The 25397-nt window shown below is 61.4% G+C and overlaps 11 protein-coding genes across 11 annotated transcripts; 6 read left to right on the forward strand and 5 right to left on the reverse strand.

Moving 5' to 3' along the window:
• Positions 1 to 24: 24 nt before the first annotated feature.
• PAN0_001c0676 (DUF323 domain-containing protein) lies at positions 25 to 3834 on the forward strand (the record flags this gene model as incomplete). Its single annotated transcript, XM_014804291.1, has 1 exon — positions 25 to 3834. One exon carries the CDS (start codon positions 25 to 27, stop codon positions 3832 to 3834), a length of 3810 nt encoding a protein of 1269 aa, XP_014659777.1.
• A 72-nt stretch (positions 3835 to 3906) lies between these two features.
• PAN0_001d0677 (uncharacterized protein) lies at positions 3907 to 4380 on the reverse strand (the record flags this gene model as incomplete). The annotated part of the gene is made up of 2 exons (XM_014804292.1): positions 3907 to 4030; positions 4139 to 4380. The coding sequence occupies 2 exons, from the start codon at positions 4378 to 4380 to the stop codon at positions 3907 to 3909; spliced, it is 366 nt and encodes a 121-aa protein (XP_014659778.1).
• A 1192-nt stretch (positions 4381 to 5572) lies between these two features.
• Positions 5573 to 6289, forward strand: PAN0_001c0678 (uncharacterized protein; the record flags this gene model as incomplete). The annotated part of the gene is made up of 1 exon (XM_014804293.1): positions 5573 to 6289. The coding sequence occupies one exon, from the start codon at positions 5573 to 5575 to the stop codon at positions 6287 to 6289; it is 717 nt and encodes a 238-aa protein (XP_014659779.1).
• Positions 6290 to 6749: 460 nt separating this feature from the next.
• Positions 6750 to 10037, reverse strand: PAN0_001d0679 (uncharacterized protein; the record flags this gene model as incomplete). The annotated part of the gene is made up of 1 exon (XM_014804294.1): positions 6750 to 10037. The coding sequence occupies one exon, from the start codon at positions 10035 to 10037 to the stop codon at positions 6750 to 6752; it is 3288 nt and encodes a 1095-aa protein (XP_014659780.1).
• Positions 10038 to 11332: 1295 nt separating this feature from the next.
• Positions 11333 to 11934, forward strand: PAN0_001c0680 (uncharacterized protein; the record flags this gene model as incomplete). The annotated part of the gene is made up of 2 exons (XM_014804295.1): positions 11333 to 11617; positions 11710 to 11934. 2 exons carry the CDS (start codon positions 11333 to 11335, stop codon positions 11932 to 11934), a joined length of 510 nt encoding a protein of 169 aa, XP_014659781.1.
• Positions 11935 to 12239: 305 nt separating this feature from the next.
• Positions 12240 to 14345, forward strand: PAN0_001c0681 (major facilitator superfamily transporter; the record flags this gene model as incomplete). Its single annotated transcript, XM_014804296.1, has 1 exon — positions 12240 to 14345. One exon carries the CDS (start codon positions 12240 to 12242, stop codon positions 14343 to 14345), a length of 2106 nt encoding a protein of 701 aa, XP_014659782.1.
• A 2210-nt stretch (positions 14346 to 16555) lies between these two features.
• PAN0_001c0682 (uncharacterized protein) lies at positions 16556 to 18082 on the forward strand (the record flags this gene model as incomplete). The annotated part of the gene is made up of 1 exon (XM_014804297.1): positions 16556 to 18082. The coding sequence occupies one exon, from the start codon at positions 16556 to 16558 to the stop codon at positions 18080 to 18082; it is 1527 nt and encodes a 508-aa protein (XP_014659783.1).
• A 173-nt stretch (positions 18083 to 18255) lies between these two features.
• On the reverse strand, positions 18256 to 19273 carry PAN0_001d0683 (bud site selection-related protein; the record flags this gene model as incomplete). The annotated part of the gene is made up of 2 exons (XM_014804298.1): positions 18256 to 18278; positions 18364 to 19273. 2 exons carry the CDS (start codon positions 19271 to 19273, stop codon positions 18256 to 18258), a joined length of 933 nt encoding a protein of 310 aa, XP_014659784.1.
• Positions 19274 to 19455: 182 nt separating this feature from the next.
• Positions 19456 to 20002, forward strand: PAN0_001c0684 (sm-like ribonucleoprotein; the record flags this gene model as incomplete). Its single annotated transcript, XM_014804299.1, has 4 exons — positions 19456 to 19627; positions 19702 to 19729; positions 19809 to 19884; positions 19967 to 20002. 4 exons carry the CDS (start codon positions 19456 to 19458, stop codon positions 20000 to 20002), a joined length of 312 nt encoding a protein of 103 aa, XP_014659785.1.
• Positions 20003 to 20140: 138 nt separating this feature from the next.
• PAN0_001d0685 (pre-rRNA-processing protein esf1) lies at positions 20141 to 22765 on the reverse strand (the record flags this gene model as incomplete). Its single annotated transcript, XM_014804300.1, has 1 exon — positions 20141 to 22765. One exon carries the CDS (start codon positions 22763 to 22765, stop codon positions 20141 to 20143), a length of 2625 nt encoding a protein of 874 aa, XP_014659786.1.
• Positions 22766 to 23340: 575 nt separating this feature from the next.
• PAN0_001d0686 (blue-light sensor BLUF) lies at positions 23341 to 24237 on the reverse strand (the record flags this gene model as incomplete). Its single annotated transcript, XM_014804301.1, has 1 exon — positions 23341 to 24237. The coding sequence occupies one exon, from the start codon at positions 24235 to 24237 to the stop codon at positions 23341 to 23343; it is 897 nt and encodes a 298-aa protein (XP_014659787.1).
• Between the last annotated feature and the right edge of the window lie 1160 nt (positions 24238 to 25397).

The following is a 25397-nucleotide window of genomic DNA, read 5'->3' on the forward strand; positions in this document are numbered from 1 at the left end:
TTGTCAACGCCCAGCTTTCAAAGGATGGCCCCCTCTGCCGTTGCAGCTCCATTTTCGGACGCAACGCCCTCTCTTCCGAGCACAGTTTCGCTCAAGATGTCGGTCAAGAAGGAGGCTGCCGGACCGGCGCCAGCTCTCGGTGCCGTTCCCGTTGTCGACCTCTACTCTGGCAGCGCCGACAGCCTGTCTACCGACTCCACAGACGACCAGCTGCGCCGCCAGATCGTGGCTGGGCTACAGGCCGACCAGCTCGTCATCCCGGGCAAGGCCGGCGATCCCGAAGACCTCAAGTTCTCCTACCGCAAGACGCTGCCTACGACCATCCTGTACGACGAGCAGGGCCTCATCCTCTACGACAAGCTCACCGCAGCTCCTGAATACTACCTGTACAACGCGGAGCTGCAGATCCTCAAGGACCATGGACCAGAGATCGCTCTGCGAATGTTTGGTCATCCCACTGCATCACCCGGCACCCTCAACCACACCACTCTGAAGAGCGGTCAAGAACCACCTCGGGATCAGAAGGATTCCGAGCGCGAAGATCCTCTGCCCCCGCAGCGCGACGCAGGTAAGTCTGGCAAAGAGAGGTGGGGTGACAGCCAGGTCGGACGCTTCAATGGAGGCGTCAATGCCGAGGAAGGCCTCGACGGCGATCGAGCCGTGGGGGCCGGTTCTCTCGTCGAGCTCGGTGCAGGCTCTCTGAAGAAGACGATCCATCTCTTGCGTGCTCTCAAGCTGCTTCCTGCACTCGCTGGACGCGGACCGAGCGTTCACTACTACGCCCTTGACCTCGACAAGGCCGAATTGGAGCGCACTCTGCGTGACCTCCGACAGCAAGAGGCTGTGCAGGGCGACGACGGTACCTGGACCGTTCACGGAGGAAAGGTCGGTATCAACGGCTTGTGGGCCACGTACGATGCGGGCCTCGACTTCATCGGCCGAGGCGGCCTCAAGACGGCGTCGACTGCGGCCGGCGCTCACGAGGAGGGTCAGCGATGCCTACTTTGGCTCGGCTCGAGCATCGGCAACTTTGACCGCAAGGCTGCCGCCGAATTTCTCGCAAAGACGGCCCGCGACAGCATGCGTCCCGGTGACACGATGCTCATCTCGATCGATCGCCGCAACAAGCCGTCCGAGGTGGCGCTGGCCTACAACGATCCGGCCGGACTCACCCGCGACTTTATCCTCAATGGGCTGGACCATGCAAACCGGGCGCTCGGCGGCAACGCTATCGATAGCAGCAAGTTTGAGTACTTCGACCGGTACAATGCACGCGAGGGACGCCACGAGTCGTACTATCGTGCAAAGGTGGCGCACGAGATTCGCGTGCCAGGCCTGGCCGACACGATCAAGATGGAGCAAGGCGAGCTCATCCACATGGAGGCGAGCTACAAGTTTGGCGAACGAGAGACGCTCAATCTCTTCGACTATGCGGGTCTGAGAGTGGTGCAGCGCTGGAGCGACCAGACGGATCGCTATGATATCTGGCTAGTCGAGAAGCCTGCCTTCCACTTCTCCAATTCGGCGGCGTGCCCGGAGCTCCTGTCCTCCAAGACGGCTCCGCAGCAGCAAGAGACTCATCCGAACAGCAACGCCGCAGAGACGATCATCGACGATGGTTGGGGAGGCAGCAATCTGGACGAGATGGCGCAGAAGGCTCCTGCGGCTGGCCTGCCCAGCCTTGCGGACTGGAAGACCGTCTGGGACGCCTGGAACTGCGTCACTCTGACCATGATCCCCCAGGACAAGCTGCACGAGAAGCCCATCGACCTTCGTCACATCTGCCTCTTCTATCTTGGCCACATTCCGGCGTTTGTTGACATCCACATCTCGACGTACCTCAAACAGTCCCACACCAACGATCGCTTTTCGGCCATCTTTGAACGCGGCATCGACCCTCACATGGATGACACCACCAAGTGCAATCCGCACAGCGAGGTGCCGACCAACGCTGAAGACTGGCCCGCGCTGGAAGAGATCCTCGAATACCAGCAGACGGTGCAAAGCAGGGTGGACCGAATCTACGAAGACATTGGCCGCGGCGATCTGGTGCTGAACCGCCGGCTCGCGAGGATGCTTTGGATGACGTTGGAGCACATCAACCTGCACCTGGAAACGCTGCTGTACATGCTCATCCAGTCGCCCAACACTCGACCGCCTGCAGGCTTCATGATGCCGGACTGGCGATCGCTTTCACAGCAATGGGCTGTCCAGTACGATCAGCGCGGCGGGCCCAAGTCGCTGGAACAGCGCTTCCACTTCGAGGCGTCCTCGGTCGAGCTCGGCCATGACGACGATGACACCAAGGATTTCGACTTTGTTGCCCGGCAGGCGTCAGGCGACGTGAGCGAGCTGAACGCTCAGCTCGGCCAGCCCGAGTTCGGCTGGGACAATGAGAATCCTCGCCGTAAGGTGGACGCCAAGGCGTTCTCGATCTCGGCGCTGCCCATCTCCAACGCGCAATATCTCGACTTTCTCGAGGCCACCAAGAGCAACGATGCTCCGGCCTCGTGGATGAAAGGCGAGGGCGGCAAAGACTATCTCGTTCGCACGTTCTACGGTCCCGTTGACATGTCGGTAGCCCAGCACTGGCCTGTACAGGCGTCGGGCACCCAGCTGTCGGCCTATGCGAGCTGGAAGGGCGGTCGACTGCCAACGCAAGCAGAGCTCCGCAAGCTGATGGATGCACCGCCCGAAGCGCTGGTCCTCGACTTGACCGTGCCGCCATTCCATCGAGACTCGACTGAAGAGCAAGCCGAGGTCAACGACATTGATCCACCAGGCAAGCAGCCCGCCCCCGTGCGTGGCTCGGCGGTGCGGTACGTGCCGCGCGAAGAGCAGTCGGAGGAGGACCTCAAGTGGATGCGCGAGGCGCTGGCCATGGCTCAAGAGGCTTTGGATGCCAACGAGGTGCCGGTCGGTGGCGTATTTGTGCGCAACGGAGAGGTGATTGCACGCGGTCGCAACCGCACCAACGAGCTGCTCAATGCCACCCGACACGCCGAGCTGGAGGCGATTGACCACATCCTGTCGATCATGCCGCCGTCTGCAACCGACTTTGCCGTGGCTCCTCATTCGGGACCCGAAGGCGACAATCCATTCAAGGACACGACGCTCTACGTGACGATTGAGCCGTGCATCATGTGCGGCGCGGCGCTTCGACAAGTTGGAATCGGGCGCGTTGTGTTTGGTGCCGGCAACGAGCGTTTCGGTGGCAACGGCAGCGTGCTGGGACTGCACGACGACGACGCCATTGTGAGCTCGCCTGGGTACGAATCGGTCGGCGGATATCTGCGCGACGAGGCGATCATGATGCTGCGTCGCTTTTATGTGACGGAGAACACGAACGCACCCAAGCCGCAGAACAAGTCACGCCGGGTGCTCAAGACAGAGATCCACCCGCCGGGCATCTCGATGCACGGACCTGGCACGGCAGCAGGCAGCGGCGAAACTGCAACGGCAGGTGGCAAGCGACGCGGGTCGCAGAATCCAACGCAGGGCCAGGCGGCGCCGTGCGCCAACGTGGGCTTCCGCAACTGGCACCCGGTACCAGCGACGCTGCCGCGCTACGACTCGGACGGCACGCTACTGCCTGGCCACAATGGCGGTGTGTGGGAGTGGACGAGCACAGTGTTTGCCGAGTACGAGGGATTCCAGTCCTCGACGCTGTATCCAGGCTACAGCTCTGACTTTTTCGACGGCAAGCACAGTGTGGTGCTGGGCGGCAGCTATGCGACGGCGCCTTCGATTGCAGGGAGAAAGACGTTTGTCAACTACTACCAGACCTGCTACCCCTACATTTTTGGTGGTGGACGGGTGGCGTGGGATAAGTGATTGCGCTTAGTCTTCATTCGATGTTTATGGTTAGTATCGCTGCATTTGTCTCGTCTTTATGTGCAAGCTGTTTCAACGCAATGTGAGTGGAGACGAGTGACCAAGTACGACAACGACGGCGGCGACGACGACGACGACAGTGGGAATGTGCGAGTTGAGATGAAGGCAAGGGCGGGTCGCTGATCGGTGATCAGAGCTTGGATCGGGTTGAGCCGAATGGGATCGTATGCGAAGTCGCCGAGATGAGGGCAGCATCAAGCCGAAGAAAGACGATCGCAGTCAGAGTGAAACACTGTGAATAGACGATCGCGAGGGGACAGGGGCGATGAGCGAGCCGAGAGCCGGACGGTGGAGAATTTGGACGCCGATCCGGGGAAACGTCGAGCTGGAGCCAGTGGAGGGGAGCACAAGCATCTTGTCTTCCGTCATGCTGCCTTGGCGTTGCGTCAATGGGCGGCCAAGAGGTGGCGGAGGCGATTGGCTGACTGGCCGGTTCTTGGCCTTAGCGCCGGCCTCGGCTATGCACATGTTTGCTCGCGGCACCATTGTCGACGAAGATAGAAAGTATGGAGCCCCACTAACCGTCCGCAGGCTACCCCGGATCGATTGGTGAGGAGCTGTTGAGCTTGGCGGCGGTGCCGTTAAGGCCGTTTGAAGCCGCGGCGTCGTGGAGAAGCGTGTGCTGCAGGCGAAAGAGCGTAGGCCGAAAGATTTGACTCCGACAGTGAGGAATGACGCGCTAGTGGGAGCAAAAGCTCCGTGCCGCGGGTGCGGGGATGCAATTTCGGCCGCTCCAGCGCGTCGCCATCCTCGGGCCGGATACAGTAGCGGCTTTTTCTTTTGGCTTCCCAGCGCGCTATGCAGTCGGGCTCTTCACACCGGCGAACCCTTCCACACTGACCACAGCACCAGCAGCCTGCCTTGCCTCTACCGCGCATCTGTTGTGGCAAGCCACGGTTGTGTGCCTGGATTGTTGGGGCGGGGGACGGCATTGTCCGCGAGGGAAGTTTCGCTCAGCTGCACGAGATGCAGCCCAACGTGCAGGAGCGCGTTCCGGCATTGCCGAGACGTCTGTTTACCAGTGTCTGTCTCTTCTCATGCCTGTGATCGACTCGGGTGTGCCGGTCTGGGGCCACGGCTCTTAGCGCCTGATGAGGGGTCAAGGTCTGGTATCGGCTCGGGGTCTTTGGGAGGCACTAAAAAAGTGTCCGACGGACATAACGCATTGCGAGGAGCATGGACAGAACGTTCCTCCCACGATCGGCACCTCCGCCGTGACCGAGAGAGGGCGTGCTGAAGGAGAAAAAAAGTGGAGAGTCGGTTAGCCGAGATGGGCGCTCGCCGAGTGCATGTTGCGTGGAGGTTGAAGAGGGGAAAAAAGGGATGTCCGCTGCAGTGCCGCATGCTGCGGGGCAGATCTCTCAATGGACAGCGACGGCCGTCAAAGTGCCACTTCTCCGCCCGGCAAGCTGCATCAACATGACCCAACACTTGACATCGCCGGAGCCTGCCCTCTTGTGCGTCCATGCCTTGGAGAGCGCTGACGCATTCAAGGCGAAACTCAGCTCATTTTTTTCTTCTTCGTCCTCCTGCTCCCCGCCTCGCCTGATGCACTGTCGGTCAACTAGCGATTGGTCCCCCGCTCGCCTGCCCTCGACCCCGAATCCTACTTAAAGCGCTGCTCTCCCTGCTTCCTCGTTGCCTCTTTTCGAATCATACGCTACTTTATCTTGTCGCCATGTCTGAGATCAAGAACAACGAGAACGGCTACCAGGGTGGTGTGCAGACCATGCGCGCGCTCACGCCCGGCGGCCATCCCATGGACTCGTCCCAGCCGGCCTTCCCCGTCTACCACCGCAAGTTTGCCAACCCTGCACCGCTCGGACTGTTCGGCTTTGCCGCGACCACGTTTGTGCTGTCGATGTTCAACGTCAAGGCACGCGGTGTGACGGTGCCCAACGTCGTCGTGGGTCTTGCCATCGGCTACGGTGGATTGGCGCAGTTCCTCGCAGGCATGTGGGAGTTTGCGGCAGGTAACACGTTTGGTGCGACTGCATTCTCATCCTACGGCGCCTTCTGGTGGTCGTACGCCATCCTCCAGATCCCCTGGTTCGGCATCGCTCAGGGAACTTACAACCAGAACGGTGTGCCCGAGGCACAACTCGCCAACGCGGTCGGAATCTACCTCAGCGCCTGGTTCATCTTTACGTTCATCATGCTGCTCGCATCCTTCCGATCGTCGGTCGGCCTCGTGGCGCTCTTCTTCTTCCTCGACATCACTTTCCTCCTGCTCTTCGTAGCCGAGTTCACGGGCAACGCGAAGATCCAGACGGCAGGTGGATCGTTTGGCATCCTCACCGCCGCAATCGCCTGGTACGTCGGCGCCGCGGGTCTGCTCACCCCAGACACGAGCTTCTTCACGCTCCCCGTCATCGAGCTCTCCCGCAAGGACTAAGGCCCGCGCCTTTCCAATCCTGCAACTCTGCGTCACCCCACCATGATACCATCGCTCTAGTCTTTATTTAATCTCCTACCACCTTTCCCGTGCTTGGTCTCCTTGGCCTCTCACAACCTCCCCAACCTCTTCGACTTCAAGCTCGACACGTTTGTGCTCGATTTCAATCCCTAAAACATTGATCTTCCATGTGCAGCGTGCGTCCGCTCCGTTCGTGGCTTGTGCAGCGCATCCTCACCGCAGCGTGCAACCGGAACAATGCACGCGCTCAACCACTGCCTGCCAACCGCACGAACTGACACCAAAGACGATCTTGTCAATGCGTGAGCAGACGCACCCGAGTGAGATTTCCAGAGCGACGAGACCAAAAACATGCTTGCGAATGGGTGCAAGGGAAAGAGTGGTGTGTGCGAGCTGCAAGACTGGATGCCCTGGGGCACGAAGCGATGTCTGCGGCTGGCTACGGCTTGATCTGACCCGCGGAACCGGTAAAGAGACTCTGATTGACCTCGAGCAGGAGCTTGACTTCCTGCGCATAGCCCTTTGCGATCTCCCAGGCGCGCGAAAACTTCTCGAGCGCCGCCTCGATGTGCAAGATGCACGATCTCAGCTTGATCGCGAGCATGTAGGCCTGCCTACCCGCGATCGCAGGGATCTGCGCCGTACGATGCGGGTCCGGCTGCAGGATGGGCGAGAGCTCGTACAGCTCGCTCTCATCGATCGCATCCGAGGTGAAGTCTAAGTCGTCCTCGAGGCCCGCTGCGATCTGGGCATGCAGCGTCTCCATGAGCAGCACGTATGCCGCCAGCACGAGCGAGCAGGCCGAGAAAGGCGGCAGCGACGGAGCCGACCACTGGTCGCGGTTCTCGCGGCCATGGCTGTCCTCGACGGGCAGCACCGCCATCGACTCGCGCCGTCCGTGTCGGAAGGTGCTCGTGTTGATGTGCGTCAGTTGCAGATACATGACGCCCGCCGCAAAGCGACATCTGTCGAGCGACTCGGACGGCTCAAACGGCCCTCCGCTGAATCGCGACGGGATGCCGCACGACATAAACGTCACGGCACCACCACCGACCGATGCCGAGGAGCCCGTGAGGCTCTTGGCCACGCTGCCGTTGCCGGTGTTGCTGCTCAGCGTGCTGCCGCTTCGCGATCGAGCGCTCTGACTCGTGCTCGATGTCGGCTTTGCGCCTGCCTCCAGTAGCGGACTGTGCTCTTCGCCCGAGGCCATTGGCTTGCCCGAAGGCGGAAGCCCTTCGGCCTCGCGGTGCCACAATCGGTCGGGTCCGCCCCTGCGACTTCCGACGTCGGACGCCGTGTCGCTGTTGTCCTCGCAGGCGCCAGGAATGCCGCACGTCGGCGCCACAAAGATGCGTGCGTTTGCAAACGCCTGTGCTCGGTGCAGGATGATCAAGGCACCGCTCGTCATCAGCTTGCCCGCCACGCGCAGGCTGCGACTCAGGCGGATCTCGTTCTCCTCCTCGAACTGCGCGGTGCGGCGCGACAGACCCACGCCGGGCGCAAAGCAGCTCTCGTCGCTCCAGGCGGGGTCGGAACGCGCATACTGCATCACATCGGCGTCGACCTTCTGCATACGTTCAAAGATCATCTCCCATCCGCGTCGCTTGTCGCGCGGCTGGTTGGCCGGATCCGCCAGCTTGTTCTCCGGGCGGTTCTTGAACGAGTCGAGGTCATACAGGCTGGCATACGATCTCGAGACGAACTGAGCGCCGCGTACGAGCACCTTCCAGCTCGAGCGATCGCCGCGCAAGTCGGGCAGGAGGCCGAGGTCCGAGGGCATGTCGCGCGTGACGGAAAGCGGCTTGAAGCCACCGGTGCACGACATGACGGTAGCGGCGGTGTAGCACGTCCAGTAGGCTCTGCGCGCCCAGTCGCACTTTTGCGCGTGGCTGAACCACGATGGCGCGGAAGGGGCGCCTTCGCCCGAGTCGAGGTTGAGTGCCTGAGCGTGGTTCCATGCCTGCAAGGCGTGGTGGAAGGCGCGACGGCTGTTGGACGTTCCGTAGTGGTAGTGCGCGAGCAAGGTGTGCGTAGCGACGAGCTTAATCCTGACGAGCTCGATGTCCGAGCCCGCACTGCCGCGGTCAGTGCCCGTGAACTTGTTGGATCCCACCGCCTTGGCCGCATCGGAGGGGAAGGAGGACGCGCGTGCGAGGAGCGCCACCTTCTTGAGCAGCAGCTTTTCTGCGGATTTTGCATGGTAGGCTGCGATCTCTTCTCGCGAGGAGTGTTCGAGGTCGAGAAGCTCGGCCTTGGTCTCGTGGTCGTTGGGGTCGTGGAATAAGAGACTGCCCTTGACGATACGTTTGGCTTCGGTCTGTGGGAGCTGCAGGGCGACGCAGGCCGAAATGGCTGCGAGCAGTGCCGAGGATTCGTCTTCGGACAGATGGAAGGCGAGCGACGAGAGGTGGCCCGAAGGAAGCATGACAGGACAGGCAGGATACACGAGCTCGTAGAAGTCTTGTAGCAGAGCACGCGCCTGCTGTTCCGAGTTGACGGCGACGCTGGATTTGCTTGCGGTCTCGATCTCGAGGAGCGCCGAGGGCATGTCGACCTCGATGGTTCCGTACTCGTCCACATTGGACATGGCGAGCACGCCGGCCTTTGGCAAATCTTCGAGCTTCTGGTAGAAGTTGGAGAGCGAGAGGCCGACGGCTGCCTGGTTGGGAGAGAGCTTTTGGAAAAGGTCAAAGTTGGAGAGGGAGAGGTCATCAAACAGGCCGCCTCCGACGGCAGCATCGGGGCGGAAGAGGCTGCGGGGAGTGAGGGCGTTGCGCTCGCGATCGAAGGAGAATGCGTCGGCGGCGTCTTCGGCGGGGCCATGGCCATCTGGCGGACCCACTTGTGCGCCAAAGATGTTGGGTCCCATACGGGCAGCATCGAAACTGGGTGCATGCGGCGCAAAGTGTTTGTGTGGGTATGAGTTGGCGTGAGTGGCGGGGTCGAGCGGGGTGGATACGGAGGGAGAGTTGTTGTTGGAGGTGTGGTCGGGTGGCGAGAGGGAGTGCGAATCGTCGTGAGAGTAGTGGTCGGAGCTTCTGGAGCCCTTGACCTTGCCGGTCTTTTCGCGCTCGTCGAGCTTGCGTTTTGTGGCCTCTGCGCCCTTGATGCCTTTGAAGCGGGGGCCGCCGCGCTTGGAGGCGACGTAGACGCAGCCTCCATCGTCCTGGGGGAAGATGTCCTTGACGCCGCGGAGAGCGCAGGGCCCGCAGACGGGCTTGACGCCGTCGCATTTGCGCTTTGCGGAGCGACAAGAGAGGCAGGCTGCGCGTGAGACGTGTCTGTGGTGGAGATCTGCGGGCTGATGTCGTGAGGAGGAGGCGTACAAGGTGGCTTGGGGCGGTGGGTTGTAGGGGTGAGGATGGAGATGCGGATGCTGTGGGACGTGCTGAGGATGGGCTGGGCCTGGGCGAGATGGTTCTGCGTCGAGAGGGTGACGCTGGTCGAATGGCGGATAGGGCGCAGGACGTTGATGCTGGAAGCCAGGATGGCGGGGAGCGTATGGATCGGCTGGTGCAGTGTCCCAGGAGGTACGCGGTTGAGGCGGGTGTGGCGGCATGTTGAGATCGTACTCCTTCATGGCTCTCGGAGTATTGACGTAGAGCTGGCTCGCGGGTGCGGAGGCCGGGCCGTAGGCTGGCGGAAGGGGTGGTTGCGCCATGGCCTGGGGGTGGGGGTGGGTGTGGAGGGAGTCGTCGTGAGAGGGCGGATAGCTGCGTAGCGACATGAGCGGCGCCGGAGGGATGGTGCAGGGTGCCGGCGGCTGTGGCCAGAGGGCGATCAATCACTGCGAATTGCGATGCAAGGCTGGAAAGAGATGGCAGGGCAAGACGGAGTGAGTGTGTATGTGGGCACTATGGCATGGAGATGTGGTGGAGAGAGAGAGTTGCGTGTGACGACGATGCGACGGAGCGGGAAGACGGCTTGGAGTGTGGGGCGGAGATGGGCTTTGTTGGGGTCAGGTGGGCGGTGGGCGGGGTGCGGCGAGTTAGGAGGCGAGTGGACGCTGCAAGCACGAGTGACGTGCTAATGGCGGATGCGGGAAATGCGGTTGCGGGAGTGCGGTGAAGCAGGGGTTTGGAAGGTGGTGGGCTGACGGTAGGGTGCAGATGAGCGTGGGAGGGGTGAGATGATGGTAGCAGGAATGCATGCAAGCCGAGCGTCGGATTCGTGCGTCAATGGCGGCGTGGAGGACGGTGGGGTGGGAAGTGCGAATGCAGAGGCTTCGCCAAAGCAGAGACCGCTTGGCCGTGAAGCCGTGAAGAAGCAGCAGCAGGCACAGGAGGCAGCAGCCGGATTCGCAGATGAGGCGGCGTGAGATGAAAGCGCGAGAACGCGAGAATAAAGCGTGCCGCTGCTGGATGTCGAGATCATGCACTCTCATCCATCCCCAGGCCGGCACCAGGTACAGAGAGTAAGGGCCGACCAAAAAAAGGGAAAAAGAAGCGAAACGAGGCCAGAGTCACAGAGTGGGGCCGGAGACCGGGCAGGGCAGGGCAGGGCAGGGCAGGGCGGGCAGGGCAGGGCGGGCAGGGCAGAGATCAGTCCAAACCAAATGTAACTCAGCCTACAGTCAAACTACTGGAGCCGAGATGAGCGGCAGGCGCGGAGAAGGGCTCAACCCTCCATCACATGGCAGTCGCCACGCAACCCACGCACTCCACGCGGGCTCGCTCGCCTCGAAAGAGTGTGTCTCCTGCCCGTCTGCTCGAGCCACCGCGTCGCACCGTTTTTAGCCTTGGGCCGTGGGAGCGTGGATGTGCGTTTGCTGAGTGCTGTAGTGTATGTGCAGCAGCCCGTTGCCAAAGGGAGCATTGGCTGGTCACGGGCAGCAAGGCAGCAGCAGCAGAAAGGCCCCCGGGTGGAGAGCCGTGTCGCAGGTGCTTGCGTGCATGACTGGACCAGTGCAGGGGCGAGTGGGCGGGCGAGCCGAGCGACCTTTTGTTTGAGACAAGCGAGGTGAGGCGTGCCTGCACCCTGAAAAGAGGCCAAAAAAGCAGCACACAGCCAAAGTTCCAGGCCATGGCCATGGCCGACGCGGACTCAGCTCAGCAGAGAGAGATAGGCCAATTTCACGCATCTCGTCGCAAAAACTTTGGCTCGCTCCTGCCCGCCCTCGCTCGGCACTTTGCACGGCTCCTGCTCGCCACGGCCAAGATCCGGCCCAACTCGGTGGAATGTCCATCGCCGGGTCTGGCCTCTTGCGCCAAGCAACTGCACGTCATCCGCAGGCGCGGGCCAGCGACATGGCGCGTCCAAGCCAGCTTCATCGTCGCCGTCGTCGTCGCGGTCACCGACGAGCATCCCGTCCGTCTGAGAAATACAGGCCTGGCTTGTGTACGCTAGCTTGGCCAGCAACTGTAGCGAGTACATGGGGAGCGGAAGGCCGTTGCTGACAGTTTGCTCGCAGTTTCAAAGATCCAATGACCGCAGCCACCAAGCCGTGCACTTTGGCAGTCCGACGATTCGAATCTCGCCCGTATCTTGTTGCTTCAGCCCTGCATCTCTCGGTGCCGGCAGAGCCTCGGGAAGCTGCTCCGCATACCCTGCACGCCGTAAATGCGCTCCACCGGATCTCGGCCACCGATCGCACTCCGTTCGCTGCTCAGAACGGAAAGGCTTGAGAGCCAGTAGGGCGAGCAAGCAAGCTGTCACTTCCGAACACTCGCCTTTTTCGGCCGCGGCTGCCTCCACAAAATTGGGCGTATGCCCGATGCGCTCGGACCCGCTTGACATCCACACACCGCGGCGCGGTCATCCAGCCCGGCTGAGTTGCCGTGCTTCCTTAACCCGCCGCAGCTACTCGTCGTCCTCACTCCTTGGCTCGCACTTGACGTCGCACTAAGCGCCTCGGCGTCCAACAACGCAACCGCCATCTGAGCAGCGCGGCCAACGCGGCCGGTCGGCGCCAGGGTCCGGCTCGACAGAAATGCCGTCGCGCCCACGACATCCATCGCGAGCAACTCGCGCACACGCGGCTGCATCGTCCTCCTGGCTGACCACGCTCGGCTTCAAGCCCACCGTGAGTGGGCGCAACGTGGCCGCATTCCTGGTGCATTGCTCGGCATCCATCCTCTTTCTCGTCTTCCTCAATGCTTCCCAGCCCTTCATCATCCATCAGCTCGACGAGCGTCGGAACAAGGCGCCCAATGCTGCACCCGACCGAACCGGATCGCTCAGCGGCTCGCTCATATTCTACGACGAACTCTTGTCCACCGTAGTCTCGCTCGTGTGGGGCGCGCTTGCCGAGATCATCGGGCTGGCCGCCGTGACTTCCACATCGTACCTCTTCATCGCCCTCGGCCTGGCTTCGTACACGTTGCCGTCCAAACCATGGCCCGACCTCGTGCCGGCACGCCTCATCTTTGCGCTTGGCGGCAGCGGCGCCACCTCGATGCTCTCGGCCATCCTCTCGGAGCTATCCGGCTCGCATACAACCTCCCAGAAGCTCGCCTCGCAACCACTTGCGTCGGGTCCTCTGACTGAGGACGCTGATTCCGAGACCGCATCCGAAGCGACGCTGCGCCCCCAATCCGGTCACAATGGGCGAGAAGCATCAGTTGATGCAGGCGTGACGGATGAGAGAGAAGCTCTGATCGGCTCGCCTCCGGATGCTTTGTCGAGGACAAGCAAGGGCAAGTCGAGGCATGGCCGAGCTGCGGCTGTCGCCGGCATTTTCACGGGCATCGGAGCGCTGATTGCCGTGTTTGTGCTGGTGCGCTTGCCGCAAAAGATCGCCGAGTATCTAGAGGCTCAGCGTCCGTCAGAGCCAAGCTCGACCTCAGGTGGTCATCACGACGGAATAGCCGACGACGTGATGCTACGTCGAGCAACGGTGGTCACCTTTGGCATTGTCGCCGCGCTTGCTCTGTTGGTGGCGGCAGTCACCGCTCTGGGTCTCCGAACGGATCGTCGGTACAGCTCCGTTCGTAGCGGACGCGCGCTGTCGGAAGAGACAAGCACGCAGCAACAAGCCGATTATGGTGCTCTGCATGACAGCACGGTGGCGCTGGTGGAGGACAGCCGACAGGCACGTCGGGCGCGGCTGCGCCAACGCTTGGATCGACGATCGCATTCTTCGTGGACTCGTGTGATCCGCTCTCACATCCATCGCTTCGTGCGTGGATCCGTGGGTGGATTCCGTATGGCCGGACGCGTGCAGAGCGCCGGAGCATCTGCGGACGAGCTCGAACGCGTGCGTTGGCAGAGCGGATTGGCGAGGGAGCTGCGCATGGCATATCTGGGCGGTGCACTCGCGCGTGCATTCACGATCGGCACCACCGCCTTCCTGCCGCTACTGGTCACGCACCACTACTACACGTCGGGACTGTGCCGAAAGCTGCCCTCGCCCAACCCAGATGCACCGCTGCCCGGCGATGAACTCAAGAAGCTGTGCAGATCCGCATTTACCGCCACCGCGATCCTGGGCGGAACGGCTCAGCTCACAGCGCTGTTGGCTTCGCCCGTCATGGGACTGCTGTGTGATCTTCTGAGTCCGACAACGACGATCTCGTTGACGTCAGCTGCAGGTGCGGCAGGATTCTACCTGCTGGGTGTGGGCACTGCAGGGTTTGGTGGCGACCGCCAGACTGGCGAAGAGGTGCCCGATCCACTGGGTGCCGTATCGATCGCGGCAGCCGTACTCATCGGCGTGGGTCAGATCGGCGCCATCGTAGCAAGCCTCGCAGGATGCGCAAGAGCAAGAGCCTTGGTGCAGGATCATGCCGAGCCCAGCGGAACAGCAGGTGCAGGAGGCGACGAGGCTGCCTCGGGCAGCGCGACGCTTGTACCCGGCCGCAATGCGACAGGGAACATGGAGACAACTGGCAAGGATGAAGCTGGACAGGGTGCAGGCGCGATTGCAGGCGCGTATACGTGCACGGGCTCGCTCTCGATCCTGCTCATCTCGAAGCTCGGGGGCTTCCTGTTTGATCTGTATGTGCCCAGCCCGTTCCTGCTCATTGGCGGATTCAGCGCGCTGGTGTCGATCTGCGGCTTTGCCACGACGCTGTCCATGCACCTCAAGTCGACGTAGGCCCAGAATGTTATGCTGTACCTGCACTCTGCACTCTGCTCGTGTGACGTCTGTCCGTGTTGAAGGAGGAAGAGGGCACGGTGGGCAGTCGGTCGAAAGCGAGATCGGGCCACGATGCGGAACGCAACTTCCGGTGGTTGGGCGTAACTTCCGCGGCAAAAGGGGTCTATCGGGGATCGAATTCAACGCAGGTGCTGGGCGCGCTTTCCACTCCGCCTTTGGCCTCCAAGGGTCCACATCTGAGCGCAAGCGCGCGCAAGCGCACTGTGCGGATCACAGTGAAATTCCGGATTCGAACCAAAAGACGGTCAGATCTCCGCTCCCCGCCCTGACCCGCTCTAGGTAATCGGAGATGAGGTGGGAGGTGGGAGGAGAAGGATCGTCGGAAAGGGAATGCAAACGCCACTTTGCTCGGAGGAGTGGCATCCTGATCCAACGCGCATGATGCCGGGTGGCCCTGGATCCCGTCGGCACGGCTGAATATTCGACGCACAAGGCAGAACATCATCCGGCGATGCAGGATAGTGTGAGCAGAGTAGTGTGGGATTGACGAGTGCAGAGAGCCTATGCAAAGAAGCAGGGGATGGGTTCTGGCCGACGCATCTTGATTTGGGCGCGTTTGCCAAGCGGACGCCGGTGTGACGAGCGGACCGAATTCCGACTCTTTGACGGCACAAGAGTACAGTAGTGAGGTTTGGCGAGCTTGGATGCGGCTGACGAGGGTGACGAGTGACGAGAGCGGAGGATGAGCTTGGCGAGTGCGCCTCGATTCGATTGCGACTCGCTTGTAGCCGCTGCCTGCAGCAGAGCATGAATTTTTCCCAACAGCCGCCGCGCGCTGGCGCTCCCTTGCCTCTGATCGTGCGCGCTTTCTCGGTGCTGAGAGCCGCTCCGCCGCATCTTCGGACACTGCATCCACGCACGCACCCACGGCCTGCATCGCGCTCTGCAGTCTGAGCGTCGAGCTTCGGGATGTGCGAAGCTAGCTTCGTGAAAATGGCGCACGCTGGTGTAGCTGGCTTCGGCTCGGCCCACAAGGCTCTACGCTTGGGATGCGAAGAAGGAGCGGGAAGTGTGAGTGAAGTTTGAGCTAGATTTTGGCGGTGCGGGACTGGCGAGCGGCTGACGCGGCGGGTGTCTTAGGCGCACCCCACTGAGCTGCTGAGCTGCTGAGCTGCTGGGCTGCTGCCTTCGCCTGCCTGGCAGTGCTACATGCCAGTCGCAGAGCTCGGCCCTCGTTTGCAATCCAATCCATTCGCCGCCGCCGCTTCTTTAGACTCTCGGCGATTCGGTTTGCGCAACTCGTTTGCAGCTGCAGCTCGCCAGTGCGCATCTGCCTCTGACCTCTGCCTCTGCCTTGGGCTGTCACTCGCTGCACGGCTGTTCTGTCCTGTCGCTCCAGCCCCAGCCTCCGCCCGAGCCTCCGCCCCCAATCTGCCGTTCCGCCCCTCTTTCTCCGCAGCCCTTGCAGCACCGCAGTCGCTTCTGCCACACACTTTTCCGCCCCTCCGTCTGTCAGTCGGCACAAGCCTCGCTCGCTCGCTGACGGCCTGCCTGTCAGAGTGGGTGACCGCAAGCCGCACAAGGTTAGCCGCCGCCGCCGCCGCCGCGACTCGCCTTTCTGCGCTTGCGATTTGGCTTTGGCTTCGGACGCTAGTGGCACCACGCTTCTATGCTGGGTTCGCTTTCGACCTCGCTCTGCATCTCCATCGTCTTCCCACCCCCTTGGCCTTCTCCGAGCCTATCACGCCCACACCAGCATCCTGCCTCGCATCTCTTCATCGCTCGCCCCTGCGATTGCGCAGCTTGCACACGCACCTCTTTGCTGCATCCAACGCCCACCTCCTCATCCTCACGCAGCACGCAGTCTCGCATCCACCGACCTGCGCTCCAAGTTAACTTAGGGTCCACAATCTGGTAGCCACATCACCTCCGCACCCGCCAGTCCAGCACGCTTGGTCCCAACAAACACTCGAGCTTCATTGTTCTCTTCCAGCCGCTGCAGCCTTCTTCCACACTTTGAAAGAACGCCATCGCCTCGGCGAGAGCTCCACCACGACATTGTCAGCAGCCTTCTTTCCCTTCCTTCACCTTCGTCCGTCTCTCGCCCATGCAGACCCTCCCCTCGGCATCTTGCTCCCTATAGACCGCCATCGCGAGCCTGTCATTGTCGTTCGCGACACAGCCACGCTGGCGCTCTCTCCTTCACCATGACCTCGCCCCTTTTGCAGGCCGACGACATGGCGTGGCGCCACCGCGTGCTCCTCGTCGTCGAGGATGCTGCCACCAACCAAACCCAAGCCACCCAATTCGTCCCCGTCGAACTCGTCCGCAACGGCGTCACCTACATCATCCTCTACTCGATGTTCGCCACCCTCCTCTTTGTGCTCCTCTGCGCCGTCCTGTTCAAGAACGGTCTCAGCCCGCAGAAGCGCCGCCTCCCCGTCGTCTGGGTGCTCGGTCTCGCCATGCTCGGCGGGCTGCTCGGCTCCACGCTCAACACCGTCTTCTGGGCATACCAGCTGTTTGGCAACGTCTCCGAAGACGCCATGTTCCGCCTCTGGATGTCTTCCACCGCCATGCTCTACATCGTGCCGCTCGTCACCCACTTTGCCATCCAGCTTCGCCTGCTCGCCTTTTACCCATCTACGCTCGCCAGCAGGAAGAAGCGCATCGCCATCAGCATCCTCCCCTCGCTCATGAAGGTCGCACGGCTCACCACCATCTGCATCACCCTCAGCAACTCGGCCAAGGTGTACAAGTCCGACGGCTTTGGCTACACCGTCTCGAGAGCCGCCAACGACACCAGCAACCTGCTCACACTCATTTTCCAGCTCGTCGACACCGTCTACGCCTCGGTCATGCTGCTCTGGCGCTACTGGCACCTCGGTCGACGCGACAGCGAGCTCATGAGCAAAAAGTCGCATCCCGCCCTGCGCTGGGCCAAGCAGATCGCCTTTGCCATCGCATTTGGCTATGTGCTGCCCACCGTGTATGCGCTCGCGCTCGTGCTCTCCAAGACACTTTCGCTCTCGGCCGTCGACATGGGCTTTATGCTCGTCGCCAACGTGTACGTCCAGGCATTTGGAGCCGTGCTCGCCTCGCTCTCCAGCGCCTACAAGTGGAGGGACGACCGCTTCACCGACAGCTTGTCGCCGGACAATGCGGTGCTGCCAGGCATGCGCGGCGTCACCGACCCTTTTGCGAGCAACGACACCAAGCACCAGCCTGCTCATATGCGCGCCCTCGACTCGGGCCTCTCGGATGCAGGCACGCCGACACGACCGTCGTTCCTCAATGCGCGCCTGCCTTCGCTCGACTCGCGCAGGCGCGCAGGGCTGACGCCGGACGCAGCAGCCGCCTCGCCCGGTCTGTCCGCCATCGTCGTGGACGGAAGCGCGCCGATCAAGGCCGGCGATGTGTCACCCAAGTCGTCCGTCCCGGCGGTGTCGACGCAGTACCCCGGCACGCCCGGTACGGCCGAGTGCGTCTCGATCGACTTCCCCGACACGTATGCTCCGCAGCAGTACGAGTCGCGCCGCTCGTCGGATGCTACGCTTTTTGCGCCTGGCGGTGCGGACAAGGCCGATGCTGCGTTGGTCAAGGCCGGGTCGCGCCCAGGCAGCAGTGGCACGGGTCGCATCCAGAGGCTCGGATCTAGCCGCTCCGTGCCCCGCGAAGGAAGCCTGCGCGAGGAAGAGGAAACTCCACCACCGTCTCAGGCGGATAGCGTCTAGGCTTGTCCGCCGTGTATTTCTAAGATCTCGCCTTGTCGTCCCCGCCCGCGTGCAGGGGACGCAGGTGCGACCATGTTGTATTTGTACCGATTCTGCACGCAATCTTTCGAGTGTGGCACTTTTCTGATGCGACTGTGCGCGCGCGGGTATACGATTGCGAGGATGTGCGGCGGTTACATGTCTGACTGACCCCATGCTGTTTTTGTGTCCAAGGGCAAGATTCGAGGTTAGTACGGGTGTGTGTTTGCGATGAGGGTTTGTGAGTGGGGGTCAAGGCTTACCTCTGGCCTGTTGTTCCTGTGCGGCGAGGGCGTGTTTTCGTTCGACGAGCAGCTTTTCGAAGCCGTTACTGCGGTCTACGCCGTCCCATCTGTAGCCAGGAGGGATGTTGAACCTATTTGGAGGCCATGGACCCTTGTAAGCCGGCTTAGCTGGACCTTGGGTTCTCTTCTTTGTCAGAAAGGCGAGTGCGGGGTCGTCTGCATGCAGCTGGTCTTTGAAGTGGCGGTTGTACTCGGCGTCTGTAACGCGGCGGGCTACGGTTTGATCGCGCACCGAGGCGAGTTGAGACGCAGCATCCTTGGCTGCCTTCTGCTGCGCTAGACCTTGGGACCATGTCTTGCGCTCGGCAGCTTTGCGACGCTGCTCGGCTTCGTGCAGCGCGGCTTCGCGTTCGGCAGCGTGGATGTCGATCCGACGTCCCGAAGAGTCGCGATACACCGTCTCCTCCTCCTCCCCACCTTCCTCCACCGAAGCTGGTGCAGGAGGGGGCGAGGGAGCGGTACGACGACGTTCTTCGCGCGCAAGCCGTGCTGCTCGCATCTCTTCTTTCGTCCGAAGCCCCGCTTTGAACTCCACCTCCCCACCAGCACCAGTATCCGTGGGAGGGGCGACTTCACTTGTCAGAGTGGTAGGCGTGCTTGCAGTGCCGACCTTCTTGAAGCCGCTAGAGCCAGAAGCGGAGTCAGCTACAACCTGTGCTTCATCTTCACCATCCGAGGTGGTGGCGGCGTTGGGCCATGCATCCGAGTCGTCCTTGAACACGAGACCATTCGAGGCAGCTTCGGGGGCGGGTCTTTTCTTCTTGCGCTTGGGCTTGCCATCGCCACCACTACGCGCTAGAATCGCATCAGCCTTGGGTCCCGACAGATAGCGAGAGGCGATGTACGACTGCAGATCCGGATTGGGCATGGTTTCCCGCAACTTGATGATCGCGCACAAGCACGATTGGACGCTGGTGGAGTTACGTGCTATGTGGGGCCAAAAAAATGCGGAACTCGGAACAGCGCGTGGGAAGGCATTTCCACCATCTCCGTCCGCAACTGAGGGGGCTGTTTGCACCACTACGACCACGCAATCTTTCGAGGACAAAAATGGCTCCTGCCGGCCAAGTGACATCTGGAGGCGCGGCTGCTGCCGCCGCAGCCCTGCCTACCATTCTCCCGCTCGAGCTCATCGACAAGTGCATCGGCTCCAGCATCTGGGTCATCATGAAGTCCGAACGCGAATTCAGCGGTACCCTGCTCGGATTCGACGACTACGTCAGTAAGTACCCGCCGCTCTCAACACCACCACACACAGCACCCCTGACTTACCTGCTTGCAATGATGCTCGCACAGATATGGTGCTCGAGGACGTAACAGAATAGTGAGTACTCAAATCTTCGCTCGCTTGAAAAGAGCATCAGGCTGACGAAGGAGTTCGACTTCGGCTGTGGATGAAACAGCGAGACCGCCCAGGACGGCAAGAAGAAGAAGACCAAGCTAGGCCAGACACTTCTGAACGGAAACAACATCTGCATGGTGAGTGATGTTCAACGCAGCTCAGTCGTGACGCAGCTCTTTCTGACCACCTCCCTCGCTTTGATCGATTTCGCGTGCACAGCTCATTCCGGGCTCGGAAGGTCCCGAAGACGCATGAGCTAGCCAACGCCCACGTCTCCGCATGTACTTGTATTCCTCCTCAATCTCAACACACACACACTCACACCCACACACACGCCACTGCGTCTCGGCCCACACCAACGCAGCAAAATCCAGTGGGACGCATGGATGGCATTTATCCGCGCTTCGACCTCTTGCGCTGCTTCTTCCTGTCCTCGCCCTCTGCACCGTTTCGACGCTTGAGCTTCTGCACGAGTGCATCGAGCTCTGTATCCTTGCCACTGCCCTGCTGCTGTGGCTTTCCACTCTCGGTCGGGGTATCGCCGTTCTTGCGGTCGAGATGCATCCTTCGCTCGTGCATGATCTTCTGCATGGCGTTGGTCTTTGCAAACCCGGGGTGCGTCGGGTCGATGGCGAAGCGATGGTCGTCCATGAGTGCGGCGAATCGGTCGTCCTTGGCATCGATCTCGAACGTGTCCTGCACCAGCGGCGCACCCTTGCGTGCCTGGAAGTCGGCTTCGGCGCGCTGCTTGCTCTTGCTCAGCCGCTTGAGCAGCTTGGCGCGCTTGGCGTCCTTGCCGCTCTCGACGCGCAGCACGTCCTTCATGTCAAAGTGCTGCCGTCCATCCGGCGTGAGCTCGTCGTTGGTATCGCCGATCAGCGCAGTCAGCTGTGCACGCGCAAGTGCCGACTCGCCCGCATCCGAGTCGTCCTCGCCACGCGTCTGGTTCGCCTTGACCTTCTTCGTCTTGGTCTTGTTGGAGGGGGCAGAATCACCAAACTCGGCAGCGAGCGCAGCTTCCATATCGACGTCTTCGTTGAAGAAGGGATCGTCGAAGCCGGCGTCGGTGCTGACGATCCCGCCGTCTTCGGGCGCGGGAACGGGCTCGTCGCCACCATCCTCGCCCGCACGCTTGGCCTTCTTGCGCTCCTTCTTCTCCTTCTGCTTGCGCACGTACTTTTCGAGCGTCGTCTCGTCGCCACCCTCCTTGGTCGCATTTGCTGCCTTGCGTCCCACCGCCTCGGACAAGCCAGGCATAAAGGTGATCTGCATCTCGCCCTGCTCGTCGTCGTCGCGACTCGGGTCGTCAAACACGCCGCCACTGCGCTTGCCCTTCTTGCCGAAACCTGCGTCGTCGCCATCGACATTGAGCAGCGCCCTCAGCCTGTCGCGTCCATTCTTGGCTGCCACCTCGTCCTCGTCCGGCTCAGACTCGGTGTCCGAGGCGAGGTACGCCTTGAAGTCGTCCTGGCGCAGCTGGTCCTTGGTCAGGCCGCCGCGCGAGACGAGCCGCGTGAGCTTGGTGCGCTCGGGGTCGTCCTGGTCCCACGTGAGCTTGACGCGCGAGTGGCGCAGTGCATCCGTCTTAAAGTCGACGCCCTTGTAGTTGGCCGCGTCCTCGGTCGCTTCGTCGCGGAACTCGGCATCGCGACCCTCCTCGCCGTCCGGGAACTCCATGCCGTCCGGAACAAAGCGCAGGTCAAACACGTTGGCCGTGCGCTCCATCTCGGTGCCGTCGATCTCGTTGTACACGTGGCGTGCGGTTTCCTTGCCGTCAAACGTGGCGACGGCGTAGTAGTAGCGCAGTCGGTCCAGCTGGTACTTGCGCAGCGCCTCTTCGTCGAACTCGCCGCCCTCGTCGACTTGGACGATGGTCTTGGTGGTGATCTCTTCGTCTTCCGAGTCGCTCGCGGCACCGCTGCGTTTGCCCTTGAAGATCTCGGGCGGAGGTCCTTCGAGATCCTCCTTGGCCATGCGCTCCTTGCCAAAGTCGCTCGGATACACGCGCACGTGCAGCAGCTTGCCGCGCACCTGCGAGATCGCCGGCGCAGCTTTGCGCGACGACGACGGCTCGGCCGCAGCACGACGGTGCGCTTGGAGCGCCTCAGCCGCCGTGACGGCGGCGGTAGGCGAGACGATGCTGCTGAAGACCTTGTAGATGTCCTTGGCACGCACGTGGTCCCAGTCGAGGTTCACCGCGGCGAGGCGGTGCGTGTCGTCGCCACGCGGGATCTTCTCCTTGCTCGATTTGGCCTTCCGGCGCGCCTTGTCCTTGCCCTTGCCCTTCTTGCGCGACGAGGATGCCTCGGCCTCCGAGTCCGAGTCGTCGCCCTCGATACCGCCTTCCGCAATGGCACGCTCGGCTTGTGCGTCGAGCTGGGCGTAGACCTCCTCGTCCACCTCCTCGTCCAGATCAATGTCGCCGATGTCCGAGCCCAGACCGTCGTCGTTGTCATCGTCCTCCTCGAAGCGCGCCTCGCGAGCCGCTTTCTTCCTGCGCTCGCGGTCGACCACGCTCGACGGGCCGATCATCACGTCGTCGTCCTCGCTGCTTTCCTCGTCGCTGTCCGATTCGTCCTCGTCCGAGTCTTCTTCGGCCGATGAGGACTCTTCTTCGGAACTTGACTCGAGGTCGCCCTCGCCACGCGCATAGTCGATCGCACCAGCCTCGGAAGCAGCCTCTTCGTCGTCGTCGTCATCCTCCTCGTCGCTGCTGTCGTCTTGGTCGGCCTTGGTGGGGTCGAGGTCGTCGTCCTCCAGACGGTAGAATCGCTTCATCTGGTCGGCATCGCTCTTGCCCTTGGCGACCTTGCGGCCGTACTTGTCGGTCTTCTTCTTCTTGCCCTTCTCCTCCTCAAAGAGGCCCTTGAAGCGCTCATCTACGACCACCTTGTTGTCGTCGCGCTTGGGCTTGAGGAAGCGCGGGTCGGTGTGAACACGCGAGAAGCGCGGATCGGTCGTCTTGGGTGCATCGCCGAAGCTCGGCGCACCGCCACTGCTCTTGGCGCCTTTCGCCATGTCGGTATAGAGTCGATGTGCAGAAAGGCTGGTGACAGTTGAGAAGGTTGAGCTGCGCGAAGCAGCACCCTCAGAAGGCCAGTGCCCTTCGGAAAGGGTTTTCTGGATTTTACTCGCCCCGCTGCCGCTCAGTTTTCCCAAAAATTTTCCCGGCCAAATAACGTGGAGCACATCTCCGTCTTCCGAGCTCCCTTGCGGTCTAACAATTTAAATTGCGCCTCGCAGACGCTGTATCGACCCTGCCGTCCGTTATCGTAGCCTGTATGGAGTGGCTGCCACTACACAGCGCTACTTTCGTCCACCTCAGAACAGCTTCAGTCAGGCCCAACAAGTGGAACGCAGCCAGAACGTGATTGGATTCGATGACTTGATTGCCCGTGTGTGACCAAAACACCAAAAGAAGAGATGGGAGATTGTGTACGCGAGATTATAGAGCGTCCGATGGAAGAAGAGAGAGAGAGAGGGGGGAGAGCCGAAGAAGAGAGCGAGAGATACAGAGAAAGATAGCGAGAAACGACCAAAAAGATGAGGGTATACATGCAGAAGCATGAGAGAGGAGAGACCGCGTACGTATGTTACAGCGGCCTGTCCATGAGTCGGTAGAAGGTGGTGACGAGCTTGCGCATTGGCGCAGACATGTCGGCAGGCAGATCGAGCTTGGCGTTTCCCAGCGCATCCGGTCTGTACTCGTCGTCGGACGGGTCTCCGACCCTGAGGCCTACGTTCATGAGCTGGCTGAAGCCTTCGTTGACCTGGTCTTCGGGCGAGATTTCATGGCCGACCTCGTCCGATCCTGCAGAGGGGGATCTGTGACGGATCATGTCGAGGTCTCGGAAAGCCATGCTCCACTGCTTAAAGTCGCGCTTGGTGACGGATTGTCTCAGCACACGGATGACGCCGTGGTGACGAGGATCGCGCTCGATCGAGTCGTACAGCGCATCCACTGCCTCTGCTGGTCCTTCGAGGAACTGTGCAAAGGTGCCGTCGCGGTACAGAAGCAGACCGGTGATGCCAAGGCGCGAGTTGTTGGTGCGCGACGCACGAAGGATCGACTTGACTTCGTCTGTCGACATGTGGCGCGAACGAGCCGACGACGTATACACCGTCTGGATGAGGTCATCTTCTTCTGCGCTGCTTGCATCGGTGGTGCTGGGCGTGTCGATGCTGCTGATGGGCGACGAACGGCTGTACGAAGTCGAGCTGCTGACCGAGTCGATCGAGTCCGAAGACGACTGGCGCGATGACGGATTCGACAAGGGGCGCTTGGGAGGTGCCGACGCGTCCAAACCGCGAGACGAACTGCTGCGCGTGAACGACGCCGGCGGCCGAGCGGGCGAGGAAAGCACGTCAAACTTGACCGTGCTGTCGCTCGACATGTACGACGAGCGCGGGATGGACGGTGGATGCTCCAGGTGCACCGTGGGTCTCTGCATGCCCATCGACCCCATCGATGCACTCTGTTGATGGAGCATGTCGAAGAACTGTTTGGCCGACGATATGTGTACGTGTGGATGTGGGAGTGTCGCTCGAGGATAAGATCGAGACTATTGACGCCAAGGATGTCTAGTGCATAGGCGATGGGGACAGAATGGAGCACGCAATAATGTTACGATCGAGCACCAGGTATGGTAACGATAGAGATGAGATATGAAGATGAAGAAAAGTCGTGCACCGTATCCTCAGCTGAATTGAGCTGTTACTGGACGGCGGATGTCGATAGGCTGATCAATGGCACAGCGGCAACGACAACGGTAGATGGTGATGAGGAGAGAGAAGGTTCCAGCACGGTCTGGACAGCTAGACATGGGGCGGGCCAGCCAAGCGCGTGTGGGTTGGGTGGGTGGAGAGAAGGCGGGTGTACTGTACCGCTCTCAGACGATTGCGTGTAACGCCATCCACGCCGCTCGCGATCCTGACAAGGCCCGCCACGCTGGGACGTCAAGGGCACTTTGTCAGGCAAACCGCAAACCGTGGCCGGCATTTGCTTGCAGCTCGTCCTGCGTACCAACTCCGGCGCGGGGGCGAGCCACCTCCATCGCGGGCGGCATGGCCGTCGAATACTGCCTGGGCGGAGCCGGCAGTGCAGAGAGCCCAAGGGTTCTGAGTCAACTCGACATGCAGGTCCCTGGGTCCATTTGCCGGGCCACCCATCACGGCCTGGTAGAGTGCGGCTTGAGAGAGAAAAAAAGGAGACAGGAAAAAGCGCAAAAAAGCTGGCAAGTTTGGCGTGAGTGAGCGCGGTCTCGAATCCTCCACGTAGATCGAGAAGCGGTTCTCGCCCCGTCCTGACAGCATCCTCTGCTGAGCTGCTACCACCAGTGCGTTGCGTCTTGTTTCAGCCTCGAATCCTGCCGCCTGTGAATTTGATGAGGCAGCTCTGATCCACCTGCATCACCGTCGTCGGCCTTCCGGCTTTTGATTTTTGTGTACAGTGTGGCAATCGAGCGCTTGGGACACGACCCAAGCCTTCTCGCCAGCCTGTTGCCGCTGCCAAGTGGCTTCTTGTACCGCCGTTGTCCAACCGGAAACTCTTTGCCGGCCCGTGGCTTCCGTCCGTCTCCCGAAGGATGAGAATCTTGGCGCCTTGGCTGCAGGTTCTTTTTCGAGATGCTGTGGACAATCGTACCGGTTG

The sequence above is a fragment of the Moesziomyces antarcticus genome, assembly GCF_000747765.1.
Source record: "Moesziomyces antarcticus DNA, scaffold: scaffold_v10001, strain JCM 10317, whole genome shotgun sequence".
Classification (NCBI taxonomy): domain Eukaryota; kingdom Fungi; phylum Basidiomycota; class Ustilaginomycetes; order Ustilaginales; family Ustilaginaceae; genus Moesziomyces; species Moesziomyces antarcticus.